Genomic DNA, 15,198 nt, shown 5'->3' on the forward strand with positions numbered 1-15,198 from the left:
TGAAAGTGAATAAAAAGAGTATGTTCCAGAGTATAACCATAAATGTTTAAAAGAAAGCAGTATAGTATAGCACAATTTAATACACCTAGAGGTGTGTTAAAAAGAAGTTCACATACAACTGGGAAAACAATAATTTAACACCTTGAAACCACTCAAATTATAATGAAACCTCACAAATAAAAATGTCAAATAATGTGATGGATGTCACCTTCAGTACTGGGAAATCTGAAAATATATGTATTTGTTGCATGTGGCATAAGCATTTTGGAGCAACTGGAAGGTTTTTAACTGAATTGGGTGGCATGAATGCTGATAAATTTCACTTGTATACAACAATGAAACTCAGCTACTGCAGAAAAAAATACCTGAAAATATTCCCAATATTTCAGCTGAAAGCTCCAGCAAGCATCATTAAATGGTGATCAGATAATACAAACTTAATTTACTTGTATTAGCACACACATACACGCACAGACATCCCAACTCTGCATTTTTGCTGTTTACTTTCTCCTTAAATGTGATTAATCAATGCTGTTTATGTTTCAGTCTCTTATTGTACACAAATTGATTATGGTATTAACATGTAAACATTTCAATCTATTTGGTTTTTATACACATACAACATCCTTTCAACTACCCTACATATATAACAGACATTATTTAACAACTACCATCACAATGTTTGATAAATACTTTAACAGTTTATGTTGCTAATTCTTGTTTGTTTTCATAATAAATGTAGACAAAATCAGCAACATTTCAATTATGCATTTCTTGAATTACATTCTATTGGTCTCTCAGTCTTTCAGAATAATTTAAATTTAAAAACATGAACAGCTTAGCTCATTCCTACAAGAATAAGTTGCAATACACATAAAAATCTAGCACCATTTGAAGACAATTACAGAAATAAGTTTATAGAAAGTTTCTTAGCTATAACTGGTCTTAGAAAATATCACTATACCTCTGAAGGAAACAACATCTCATATCTTTTTACCAGTATAAGTACCAGTACACAAAAACAGGAAGAAAATGTTCACTGTGATAAATAGGAAGCTGATTGTGGTATATACAGTCTCTGGGGACATAGCTGAAGCTGACTTAAGCCTCCAGTAAGTGCTTTGCAGATGAACCGTTTGATTTGTTGAAAAACAGTAACATAAACAAGTTGGACAAAAATAACATCATGCAAAATTCGTATGTAATAGAAGTGTACCAATCCTGTTGTGACCCCAAGTTAAATGTGGGGCAGACACAGAGCTACACAAGGGCTGTACTCCATGGAGACGTCCAGTGGTCACAAATTCTTACTGAAGACACAAATAACACATATTTAACTATGCATGTAATAAATCAATCCCAATCATCCACTTAAAACTGCAGGATAGAAGAGGGAGAACCCAAGATGAAATAAAAAAGACAATATAATTATTTTTATCACTGTATTACAGAATTAAAAGTGTTACCACTGCCAGTATACCCTGTCATGACCTATTCCGTTTTTAATATAAGTTCCTCCTTCCTCTCTTTAGAATCACACCAATCAAGACTCCATACTTCTTACACTTGCTAGTAACTGTAGGCATTCCAAAAATAGCAAGAACCATAGTGCACCATCTATCAAGAAAAGTTTGGCTTCAATAAAACTGCTTCCTGAAGGTAGGTATAATTAATGGGTCAATAATAACTTGCTTATGGTAACAATGCACCTTGAAATGGTCAAATCAAGCATCATTTCTGTGCAAGGACGAAGTAAATATGAGCGGAGAAAAAATATAGGATCAGAATGAAGATTTTAAATCAGAGTCTTGATCCAAAGAGGGTGATTGGCAAGGGATGGAAAGGAATACAGTGTACCATCCAATTATAGGCATTCACAAGGCTAGACAAGATGAGGCACCTAGCCTATTCTGGAATACAGCCTTTTAAATCATTGCACAAATTTCATGCATTTCTATAAACAGCTGTTTGCATTTCTACTGAAGCACAGATTTGGCACTACCGAGTGCTATCAATCACTACACTACTCAGAATTGCTTGTCTGTCAAGCGGTTCACAGGAAACTGGGCTGTTCCTTGGTGTGGTGTCACTTTCAATGCTCTCTTACAACAAAAACGGATGCATCAAAGTTGTGAAAGAGATGTTTTAGAGAGTACTTCTTGTTTTCTATCTTCACTTTGAAGAGTATTATTCAACGGTATTTCTCATCAGTTATTTTTACATGTATCTGGCAGCATTTTATCTGCTGTTCTGACTGCTTTATTTCCATTTTTTAATTTCCATTTTTTAATTTCCATTGTCAATTCAGTATAATTGGTAAATGAATAGAAATATACATTTTTTAAAAATATTTCCTAGCTTTATTTTGTAACTCATTCAAACCAACTGATTTAACTAAGTGAAGATCTCATTTCAGGCCATTAACACACGAAAAGGGGGGAACTAATAATGTAAAAAATGAAGTTCACATACACAAATGAAATATGATTATCTTTTAGGAAGTAACTGTTCTTCAAAAATCTGCTGAGTGGATAGCTATCAATTGTTGAAGATCAGGAAATTTACTGCATTTCTTGTCAAATTTAGTTATTGGAGCAAGATACATCTACAAATTCACAGAATCAGTTAATCAAAACTGACAATATTGCAATTTTGTCCCCTCTTGGATAAATTTCTGTGGATGCCCATGCATCAAATGTCAGGAAAGTATGAGAGCAGCAGAAAACAAAGACAGGCTCTAGTACTAAGGATGCAGATCAATAGAAGTAGTCATTAAATATGTTAAATGCTATAGATCACCGACACTGTAAAGGCATACATCTGATGAAACAAACTGAAAATTCTCTGTTGCACTGTAGTGCAGATTATCTAACAGACAATATGTATTTTCAATATGGACTAAGAATTCCCAATCAGTATCACTACGAATGCCATGTGGTGCATACGGAGTGAACACAAACTCTAACAACAAAATTTCAGAGCTTGTTCAGGGATATTTTCTGAAAATTTGAGTATAAGAAACCCATGGTCTCCAATGGTCTGTTATAGAGTAATTACATTTTGTCTGCTTTCTTATATTCAATTACCTCTCTGAATCTGTACTGAGCTGAAAATATGTGGACAACAGACACAAAATTGACTGTATGTGTACTGTCTGTCTAGCATTCCATTCACTCACAGTATTTGCCATTGACAACAGCAATGTACACTTTACTCTTCACCCTCAAGCTTGTCTTCAGTACTGCTAAATTCTGCCTCAGGCTTGTTTCCCTGGCAGTTAGCTGCATGTAGACAACACTGGTACACAGCAGTATGGACTGTTTTACTGATGAAGAGTTGTCTGATATGCACTCATCCATGGGTCCACCATATGCAATTGAAGAGTGGCAGAACAGTGCTATGTCAAGCTGCTCTCACAGCAACAGCAAAAATGTCACAGTACGCCTGTATCCATCTGAGGGTTGTTGCATTACCCTGTTTTGTGTTGTACATTTTGTTGATTGCACATTAGAGGCTTTTTGATTGTTGTGAAGGTATTTTCACAGAAGCAATGGCAAATTGGGTAACTGGAGACTATTATACCAAAATACTTGCAAAATATCCCTGAACTTCTTCGTCTTCTTCTTCTTCTCCTCACTATCACTTACTTGTGCTCCACTGCAGTCAAGTTTTGGCACCTTTTTTTTTTTTTAACTTTGTGGTCGAATGGCCTTCCTGTTGCTGCAGTCATGAGTTACCTGAGAGAGGGAAGTCACATGCATCACCTGTCTGTGAACTGTGTAAATCTTATTCTGTGTGTGATCGTATTTTGACTGTTTGTGAATCATATCTTTTGATGCGGAAAGTGGGGACTATCCCAGCACATCCCTAAACGAGTGTGAGAAACTGCATACAACCACACTTGGACTAGATGGTGTGTTAGCCATGGCCGTTAATCTGCTAAGCAAATTTGATCTGGATCTGGCTCACCTCACTGTCTTGCGAGCTGGTGTACTCAGCATTATGCTATATGAGCAGGTAAAATATCCCTGAATGTCCTCTGAAATTTACTTTGTGGAGATTGAGCAAAACCTGTATACAGTAGATTCCGCATTAGTAAAACATTAAACTCTATATAATCTTTGTGGCTATGGCACTTACATAAATGAAAAAAATTGGGGATTATCATTAATTATGACTAAAAATGATGACAACCTAGTGAAACAATACTATAATTTGTGCTTATGCACTTAAAGCTCTAGGAAACAGTAGCATGTGTTTCAACAAAAGAAATGACATAGTCTTTATATGGATGAGTATTTGAAACATTACAGAAGGGCAATATAGTATTCACCTCAGCAATATGGACTAGCAACAGCTATTTCTAGCAACATCCACTGCAGTAGCATACACATATACTACAAATGATGAACTCTGCATTGTAGTACAGTACGCCCCTCTGAGGTAATGTGCACGGAATTGTGGAAAGCACAAAAATATCAAGATATGGTCACTGTGACACACAGAAGCTGAAGACATAAAATAAATGTGTAATTTGATTCCTCTTTCTTTTACAGTACTAACATTTATGCATTGTAAGTAACCATTCACAGTGTCTTGTCCTGGACCATGCTGCAACAGATTTCAATCTCACAGTTCATCAGGAATATTTATATACCATTCACTCCATTCTGACTACATTACCATGACTACTGTCTCACATATCTTACCGATAACCTTGTAATGTTTTTCACAGTTTCCTTTCATATCTATTACTTACCTCATTCTTTGTGACACACCTTAATATGTTGATAGTTCCCTGATACATCTGATTTAAATTCTTAAGACCCCCTTTTCTCAGGTTTACTGTCAAATTATGCCATACGTCACATACATACTTACAGAAATTTCTCCTTTAAGATTAGTTTGATGTCTGACTTAAGAAGATGCTTTTCCCTGTTAAACAAATATTTCAATTTTTCAATATTATGGCACTCTTTCCGCTACTCATGAGTGCCCCCACCTCCAATTCCAATTCAAAATTTTAAAGCATATTATGTATTATACATAGAACAATCCATCCATTCCATTGGTACTTGTATGTGTTACTCATCCCACAATGTCTTACCCATTTTCAACATTAATGACAAAACCTTTGGGAAATATTACACATTACCTTTCCCATCTCTATTTTCTCACCTCTCTACCTCACTCTCATCAACCTCCCTCCACTAACATCAACATTTGTATCCATGGAAGTTATATGGTATGTTATTATTATTACTGTCATTTTGTTAAATGATTGTCTTCCTTGACTATCTATTTTTATTGTCACTATTTGATCTATGCAAAAATCGTAATGCTCTAGTAAGAACTAGCTTCCTGTCAAATGGGACAAAACTCATGTAAAAAGTTTAGTATAGTAGTGGAAATTGTACAATGGAAACAACAAAACAAGATATATGCAACAACATGCATACTGAGTAGGGACAACTTTGCTTCACCCTTTAGTGAATATTGTAGCTTAAGAAGATATATTATTCTTTTATTATGCTGTGTTTGAGCTAGCATCAAAATAATGAACAACAGCATTATTACATAACTCCCAGCTATTTTAGAGAACAACTTTCATTTTTAACATAATTACATGATAACATTAAGTCACAGAACTATGAAATCTGTTTGGAGACACAAACCACTCTCTACTTTATGCAGACATATTCAGTATTCCATGGGGAATTGAAAGAAAATACAATTTCATAGTGTTGTACAAAAAAGATCTATCTACATGATGTTGCTGTGGTGTTTTTTGCTTTTCAAGTTCCTTTTAGCATACACTGAAGTCCCTTTGACTAAATCACAATATTTCTCTCAAGAAAAGCAGCAACACTGAATCAGTTATCCATAAATATGAAAACTGAGCTGGATTATCAGAATTTCTCTGGCACGCGGAATGTCCTCTTTTAAGGTCAGTTTTCTCAAATTTGTTACATGTTATTTGCTGGAGGGAAATCAAAATCTGAAAAATTAACAAACTAGTTTTTGGAAGACTGATGACATCAGACAACTAATGTGCTTGGTAATTCATATAGCTTAGTTTACACAAATCACCTTCTCCTCAAAATTCTGCATCACATTTTTATCAATATAATTAAAATCCAAAAGCAGGACATCCACTGCAAGAAACCAAAGCTGACAAAGTAATCAAGAGGAGCCGAAGAAACTGCAAATGAAGAACAGTGATACCAACAAACCAGCTTTTGAGTGCATCAGTAAGTAATTATAACGGGTAGAATGAACAAAGAGATGCATTGATCAATGACCAACACCATACAAGCATAGGCATACCTAGCAATTAACTAATATCTTCAGAAAATGAATGACTAGACCTTCTTTACAGGTTTTGAATTGATCCTCTACCTAACATTCATTACAAACTTAGAGTGTCAGCTTTACCAATTTTTCATAATTATGTCTTGGGGTTCCTTGTGTGAACTATATCTTAATATACAAAACTGAAGCTTATAAACACTCAGAAACACAATACATTTTTGTCCTACAGTAAGAGTGTGAATGTCACAAAAATTTCATTATGCATGTTATTAGAACAGCTTTTCCGTGTGATGCTGACTTTTTATAACACCAGAAAAAAACGTGTTTTACTGAAAACTGGATGCCTGATATTGAGCAATGCCTAACTAGTGGTGAGGAACATTTATATGCTTTACTGGCATAGTCATCATAGTCGTGTATGAGTGAAAAAGAACATGAGATCTTTATACAACGAGCCAACAAAATTTGGTAAAATGTTCTCTCAATGCAATAAATATAAAAGAATGGTTCAAAACATACTCAGTCTCAAGGAAGACATGGGGTATACAGACAGGATTTCAAAATGGTTGTAAGATTTTCCTAAAAATTATATATGACTGTACTTTTAACTTAAAACTGATTTTGTGTCTTAACTTTTCAACCTTGTTTCATAGCAGCCAAAGATACATACTATCTGCATAGAAAATTAAGTTATATTGAACAACTAGCCCCTCTTCAAAAAAACCACCAGCACCTTTTCCATCAAAAACAGGCAACATTTACAGCAAACTAAAATAATATAAACTAATAATGCACTTAGTTATGTGTGAAATAACACTACATAGCAGCTCTAAACAACTACAATGACAAGAAAGAAAATTGCACTCTGTTTGTGGTGCCTTCAGTGTGAATAACTACAACACTAATATAATCTACATTGTGCCTGCAATGCTGTTTAAGAACCTGCCACTCTTAGAACATGGAACAATGAAGTGGCTATAATTCCAGCAATGTCGAGGCAACACTAACAACCATGGGACCATAACATTGTTGATATCAGTACAGTGTACTGTGTGTCAAATAGACAAATGACTTTGTGAGATTCTAATATTAAAAAACATCTGCTGACAATTTCAGTGCAGTATGAAAGGTTACTACACCCTGAGGGATGACCACATCTCAAATTCTTAAAAAAAAGTCAATAAAATCAAAAGTACAAAACAACAAATGAAACTAACAATTCCTTGCAGACAAAACAGGGCAACTGCCCTACTTCTGCATAAAAAGTGCTCCAAATGTAAGTAAAAATGAAAGGAACCAACAACATGCTACAATTAGGTTACCAATATCATTGGTAAAAAAAGTAAATATTACTTATTGATGAAATAATGACACTTACTAAGAACCTACTATGGGATCAACATTGGTGTGGTAAGGCACACATCTGTAATTTTTTTTATTTTTTTTATTTTTTTTTAAAGCTGACTGGGAAAATTAGTCTTCAATAACTTCACTCCAAAAAAGACTGCCAGTCAGTTCTTTCATAAGCATCCATTTAATCATTGGATTTAGCTTTATTTTTATCCCCCCCCCCCCCCCCCCCCCCCCCACAAACTCCCACACAATAAAAGATTTCTTTTTTCCAAATGATGATGAAGCTTCCGATTTATCATCCTAATGTATAAATCTATTAAAACTAACAGAAAACAAAGTCATTTACCATGTAATGTTACCAAGAACAAATCATACTGTAAACTTTCTTACCATAATGCAGTGTTATGTCTCTTACAGCCACGCATAGCATCGAAGAGAAGTTTAGCACGACAAACATAAGTACATACAACAAAATAAAGCTGATTACCAAATAACATGTTTCACATGCTGTAAAGAAATTGTTCAGCTTCAGTTGTGTGCTGCATGCTTGCCCATCATGTAGCCTGCCCAACGATCAGCTGTTTCTGCCAGAAGGGTATCCGAATCAATGGTAGCAAGCAACAGCAGTTGGTTGACATGAGTGGCATGGTAGTCCCACCGTGCTAGATTAGGTGCTGTTCCCAATGTAAAATGTCGTAAATCATAAACAGACCCAAAACCTGTGTCGAACAGTGGTAGCAATGTCTTGAGTGACCTCATACCACGCTTGAATAGATCTGCTGCCTCAGCAGCTGTGTCAGATGGTGCAATTGTCTGCAAATCATACAGTCCTAGTAATGAATAAATGAATCCATTTAACACAAAAGAGGAGGGCTGTGTAGGATATTCTTCATACCAAGGTAGTTGGTCAAGAAACATTGCTAGCACACCTCCATTCTGACTTGACACACGAAATGGTTTGAGTCCAGTGACAGCAGCTTGAAGATACTGTGGGTCTCCTCCTGAATGGTGGTATGCACGTGCCAGGACAGAAATTGCGTGGCCCTGGCCCATTGCTGAGTACCTGCACAGGACATAATTTCACATTAAAAGCATGTAATGTTTAGTGCAAAATATATTTCATCAAACAGTTGTTACAAGGGAGCTTTTGGTTACACAAATAAAATATTTCTAAAATGAATCGTGCTAGTTACTAACTACAAGCTGTATTACAGCTTAGTACTAAAGTTTTGAAATTAATTTTCTATTTGAAACTTCAGTATTGGAGCACTGGAAAATTGCAATTATGTTACAATTAATTTTGACTATTTCTTGGTATCTTGCTTTCCTCAACTATACCAAAAATAATTTGGTATTATTAATTGGTAATCATGTCTTCTGCAGCACATTTTAAACTAATTAGCATTGTGTGCATTATGATATCAAATATTCACCTTGTATCACTAAATTAATACTAAGATTTACTATGCCAAACCCTAGAGAAAATCTGTTAATTCTGTAAATTTCTGCAGAGTCAGTGACAAGCAAACTGGTAAATTCTACATGATATGCTGCAGATATCACACAGGAATCCAGCTGCAGTCATCGCTAACAAAATTTTGCCACTTAACTGCTACTTCAAAGAATTACAATAGAAGGCTACAATGCAAGTTTTCATGGCCAATATAAATCCATCATTGGTGACTTTTGTTACATTGCCATTAGACCATGCTCAAAGCCATGTTCATATGTACAGCATTTTGTGTCCTAATGATAAATCTTGACAGCCTCTGATGATGTCTCCAGCATTAGGATATGAAACATGCCTTAGATCATGGTCTAATAACCCTATACCAAAAATCGCTAAAATTAAAATCACATGGTTGCTTAAGAAACAAGGTGCAATTCCGAAGTTAAGTTTGTTATTTGTACCAGAGATCTAGAAAACTAAACGTATCAATTCCTATCACATTATTTCTACCCTTTCCCTAACATGGATCTCCTTAAATGTTACTAATGTTGGTGATTCAGTTAGACCACACTGACAATCAATATTATTTTCTCTGGGTGATTCAGTTAGACCACACTAACAATCAACATAATTTTCTCTGGAATGGATGTAAGTTAACAGATACAAAACTAACGTGCAATGATGTTCTAAGGCACCTTGTTACTTTCCAAAATTTTATTTGAGTGTCCATATGATGAAAACAGGCATCTTCCACTTATAAGGTTGAAAGGACAGTTTTATGTAGTTCAACCATTTAAAATGAGATACTTGAGTCTTCATCTGATCACAATTTTTTCTCCTTGTGATGGTCAAGATCATGTACGCCAAAAGGTATTAATACTGTTTCCACAAAATTCCTCATTTTGATTTATCATTGTTTGTACGTGACTTCTTGGTCTCATCACCCAAACTCACTGTTTAATTCCTTGACAAGAGGCAGCTATATGTGTCCCTTAAAAATGGTACTTCCGACGTAATTCTGTTAGTGTATATTTTTCATGGATATCTGAGCTGCTTGGCAGCCTGTTCAACTGAACTAACTGTTTAATGCAGCAGTGAGCAACAAATGTCCATCCACTGTATTGAGCCCTTCCAATATATAATTCAATGTAATACACAAAAAGAAATTCAGACAAGTAACATTCAAGGATTGAGCAAGACTAATAATGTAAAAATAGTCTACAATTAATATAAATAATATGATGTGATTCCTGGAACACTTCACACTGTTGGCACATAATTAGATGGTCAATTGCTAACATGTGGAATCCAGACAGCATTATCATTGCCGCATCTCTACATGAACCACATGCAGTCAGTTATTGCAAAGGTGAAGGAGACTCATACAGGCTGATACACAATGAACAGTACATATCATCTTTGAACCTGTATTCCAGTAACACTGATTTCTAGTCTAGCTGTCACATACTTACGGCCACTACGCATCTTATTATTTAAATATTTGTTTGTTAAGTTTATCTGCAACACACCACTGGTTTGATTCACTGTTCACAGAATTTGTGTTAATGTAACAACTACGATTAAGGGTCTCTCTCAGCCTCGTGTCTGTGTAACCTGTGCTTCCGTTTCATATCCTCTCACCTCTCCAAGGAAGGAACTATAGTTCTGAATGCTAGGAAGTATGTCAATCAGCAGTAAATTTCAGCTCCTGAAGGTAATCAATAGTCAGCGATTCTGTTTCATAATTTACCACACTTTAAAAATAAATAAAAATAAAATAAAAATGAAAGAAAGACAGCTAAACCAGTGAAATATGAGAGAGCAAATTCAGTGTTCAAGAACCGCAGGAGGAGAAGATATACTTGGAAAAAGGCTGTGGCTCAACATCTCCTCTATACGATGCTCAGCAATTTGTCCTTTTCATAATACTGGGATAAAGTAATTAGGTAACAAGATAAATCTAATGACTTTTATGGTTCTAACTTTCATTAGTGGTGACCCTAAATTTGAGGAAAGTGGCTACTGCTGCCAAACGCTAGTCTCACATGTAGTGTAAAACCACAGCTCACGATTTGCAGTGTAAATCCCAGAACTGATCTGATCCTCTGATTTGAGGCTGGGTGGAGAGCTTATTAATTAATGCAATATCATCTAGCTTATACCTACTATCAACTGAGAGTAAAAGGTCATTGTTCTCTTATGTTAGCAACTCCCTCTCTTCATTTCTGCAAAAATTGTATAATGTTGCAAGAATATTTTTTTGGGAAAGAATTAATTTTCTCATCTCTGTATTCCCTTGGTACACTGCTTCCATTGTTTGTCCAGTAACGTATCTCTGAATGCTATGACTGAGCCATCATTTGTGATTCTGTGAAACTACACCTCTCATCATAGCTAAACCCGATTGCCTGGTATGCTTTATTGCTTCTATTTGATCACCATGGTCGGTTAAACTGTTTGCTATAGGACTTATATCTATTGTCTGAAAAACAGCTGAAATTACAAACAAATTAGCAAATGTGCATGCAATAAGTCGTCCTGTTCTTGGAGGAAATGGTAACACAAGGCAATAAACCAATGATGTACATCAGTACCTCTAGATGCATTCGTTCATTACTATCCAAGATGAAATCAATATTGAAATTACCACATACATTAGTGTCCGTATCATTTTTATTAAGTACTAGCAAAATGGGCAATGCTTCACATTTGTTAAAGATGTACGAGAATTGCATGTATGTTCTAAACAGGGTATCCCTGGGATCAGTCTCAGGAAAAAAATTTCTGCCCCTTATTATGACTGTCTGCTTTGAAGGTATGGAATTAAAAATTATAATAAATCATATAGCACATGAATGAAAATGCTTCTTGGTTTAGTTTTTATTGTTTTTAAAATTTTTTGTACACAATATAACTACAAAACTTCAGAATATACAACATTTTTTGTATACTGTTGTGTAACACCACAAATTGGTCTTATCCACTACCAGTTCATGAAAGGACAGCATACAACTGAACACACAAAACATTTGTCTAATTGTTTAAATAGTTAAAATCAACTGTGAGGAGGAAAACAAAACAGCTACATGTGTAAATGTGTTCTGGCACATATATTGCACAACACACAGCTTCCTTTCCCCCCCTCCCCCTTTCCCTGGGTCTCTGCCAGCCACATCCTCCCACCTCTGTCTTTCTGCCTCCTCCTCCCCATTTTTCCTGTCTCTCCATCTCCACTTCCCTCTCTCTCTGTACAGCTCCTCCTCACCTCTCTTTATGTTCATCTCCTCCTGCTCCACACTCTCACTCTCTGTCCATATCCTCCTCCTCTCTGTCTATCACCTCCTTCCACCTCCTCTGTCCACCTCATCTCCCCCTTTCTCACCCTCCACCTACTCCCCCTGCTTATCTGTGTCTATCTGTACATGTAGTCCCTATAAGGCATCCCAATACTCCCAGCACAACATGCCTCCTCCCTCTCTATATGTCCAGCTTTTCCTCCCTTCTCCCTGTCCATTTTATTCTCCCCCTTTCTCTCTGTTCATCCTCTCCTCTTCCAACTGTTTCACTATCCATCTCCTCAACCATGCCCATCCCCACTTGTAAAAGACTTGCCAATACTACCTGCCCAACATCCCCCCTTCCCTGTCCATCCCCTCCTCTCCATTCTTTCTGTCCATCTGCTCTTCCCTCTTCTCTCTCTATCCATATCCTCCCTCTCCCCTGTCTCTGCTCAGCTGTAACCACAAAAATGTGTAGCCCACGCAAAATAGATATATAAAGCAGGCCAATACCACTCTCACAACATGCCTGTTCTGAAGATTAGCCTGCATGCGAGGGGCTTGAATAACAGGCTTTGCCTTCCACGCGTAGGCTGCCCTGCAAATCAGGTCAATAAGTTGCGCCGATACTACTCCAGCGCATTACATCTGTCATGCAAGGCAGCCTATATGGCAGTGGCTGAAAAAAAAAAAAAATCACATATCTTTGCTCCTGTTGCAACTAGGAGGTTATTAATCCCACAGTGGTAATACTTATGAAGTTTGCAGTTGGTAAGCAAAATTTGGTCGAAAGCAATCCAGACATTTGGGAGAAGATCCTGACATACAAATGTAGATAAAGTCTGCTTTACACACACACACACACACACACACACACACACACACTAGCCTTTTCCCTGTAGTTTCACCTGCATGCATGTATGCCACAAACAACACGCATATCTCTTCGTCCAATTCCTCTTCTCCTCTCTCTCTCTCTCTGCTCAGCACCTCCTGACATCCATGTCTGACCATCTCATCCTCACACCTCTCTATCCATTCCATCTCCTCTTTCTGTCCATCTCTTTCTCTACCCTCTCTCCCTGTCCATTTCCTCCTCCTCTGTCTTTATATCTCCTCCTGCCCCTCTCTCGCCCTATTCATACCCTCCTACCCCCTCCTCCCCCCCCCCCCCTCCTCCTCCTCTATCCATCTCACCTTCCCGTCAGGCATGCCCATCAGCATGTGTAGCCCCTGTAAAAGAGAAATGAAGCAGGCTGCCCTGCAAAGCAGGTCGACACTGTTCCCACACAACAAGCCTGTCGTGCAGGGCAACCTGTATGGAAAGGGCACAAAAAGCATGCCTAACTGCCATGTTGGTCCTCTCAGGGCAAGGAGTTGTGGGTCAAATTTGGCCCACTTCAGTCCAGGTGGCTGGGACAAGTTCTTACATATAACTACAAACAAACACTCAGCCTATATTGGTGTATAAGGTATGGAATGGGGTCACTGTTGGCAAGGTTTGTAGGTGGACATATCTGACAGCTGGTGAATCCTTCTGCCAGGTAATCCTTGCAGTTGAAAACAACATTGGTGGAGCCTTTATCTGCAGGTAGGACTATCAGTTTTTAGATGGTGGACTACTGTTCTTTCTGTGGAAGTAAGGTTAGTTTGCACGTTGAGGGATTTGGGGAATGATGGTGAGGCACGGTTCGAGGTTAAGGAATTCTGGAAAGTTAACAGAGGGTGATTTGAGGGCAGTGAGGCTGGATCATGATTGGATGGAGGAGTGAACTGAGTTAGGCAGGGTTTAACATTGGTCTTTGGTTGAGTCTGATTGGTAGGACTGGTGAAGAAAAAGTGTTTCCACTGTAGGGACTGGGAGAAGGAGAGAAGCTCTTTAACAAGTCCTGCTTGACTGAATTTGGGAGTGGGGCAAAAGGTGAGGCCTTTGGAAAGGACTGATATTTCTGTGGGGCTAAGGCTTCTCCCACCAACTTTCAAAATCCCACTGCCTGGCCACAGAGGAGCATTCCCCTCATAACTCAGTACCACCCGGGACTGGAGCAACTGAATTACATTCTCCGCCAATGTTCTGACTACCTCTCGCCGTGCCCAGATATGAGAAATGTCCTGTCCATTATCTTTCCCACCCATCCTAATGTCATATCCCGCCATCCACGGAACCTACACAATATACTCGTCCATCCCTACACAACCCCTGCTCCCAACCCATTATCTAATGGCTCACACCCCCGTAACAAACCTAGATGCAAGACCTGTCCTATACATCCTACCACCACCGCCTACTCCAGTCCAGTCACAAACATCAACTATCTCATCAAAGGCAGGGCTACCTGTGAAACCAGTCATGTAAACTACAAGCTAAGCTGCAACCACTGTGCTACTGTGGGCATGACAACCAAACAAGCTGTCTGTCCGCATGAATGGGCACCGACAAACTATGGCCAAGAAATGAATGGAGCACCCTGTTGCTGAGCACACCGCCAAACATGACATCCTTCATTTCAATGACTGCTTCACCGCCTATGCCGCACCTGCTTTCCTGAACTGCGCGGGTGAGAACATTCCCTGCAATATATCCTATGTTCCCCTAACCGTCCTTGCCTCAACCCTCATTAGTCATTGTCTTCTCCCATCCAGCCCCTTCCCTGTTCAGATTCCCGCACTACACAACCCTAATTCCACCATTGCACCCAGTCTTCTTACTTCTCTTCTTTACCGCTACCCCCCCCCCCCCCTCCCCTGCCTCGCGTCTAACCTCACGACTGCATATACCTGTCCTACCCTCTCTCCACCTTGCCC

The 15,198-nt window shown here is 38.0% G+C and overlaps 1 protein-coding gene across 2 annotated transcripts in view; it reads right to left on the minus strand.

The window, feature by feature from the left end:
• Nucleotides 1-7,939: 7,939 nt before the first annotated feature.
• The window catches only part of LOC124607146 (D-glucuronyl C5-epimerase B), a 388,166-nt gene continuing 380,907 nt past the window's right edge, over nucleotides 7,940-15,198 (minus strand). For both annotated transcript variants that reach the window (XM_047139355.1, XM_047139354.1), the window contains exon 9: nucleotides 7,940-8,728. In XM_047139355.1, coding sequence (XP_046995311.1) covers nucleotides 8,194-8,728 — 535 coding nt within the window. In that variant the 3' untranslated portion in view covers nucleotides 7,940-8,193. The remainder of the gene's footprint in view (nucleotides 8,729-15,198) is intronic.

The sequence above is a fragment of the Schistocerca americana genome, chromosome 3 (genome assembly GCF_021461395.2).
Source record: "Schistocerca americana isolate TAMUIC-IGC-003095 chromosome 3, iqSchAmer2.1, whole genome shotgun sequence".
Taxonomy (NCBI): domain Eukaryota; kingdom Metazoa; phylum Arthropoda; class Insecta; order Orthoptera; family Acrididae; genus Schistocerca; species Schistocerca americana.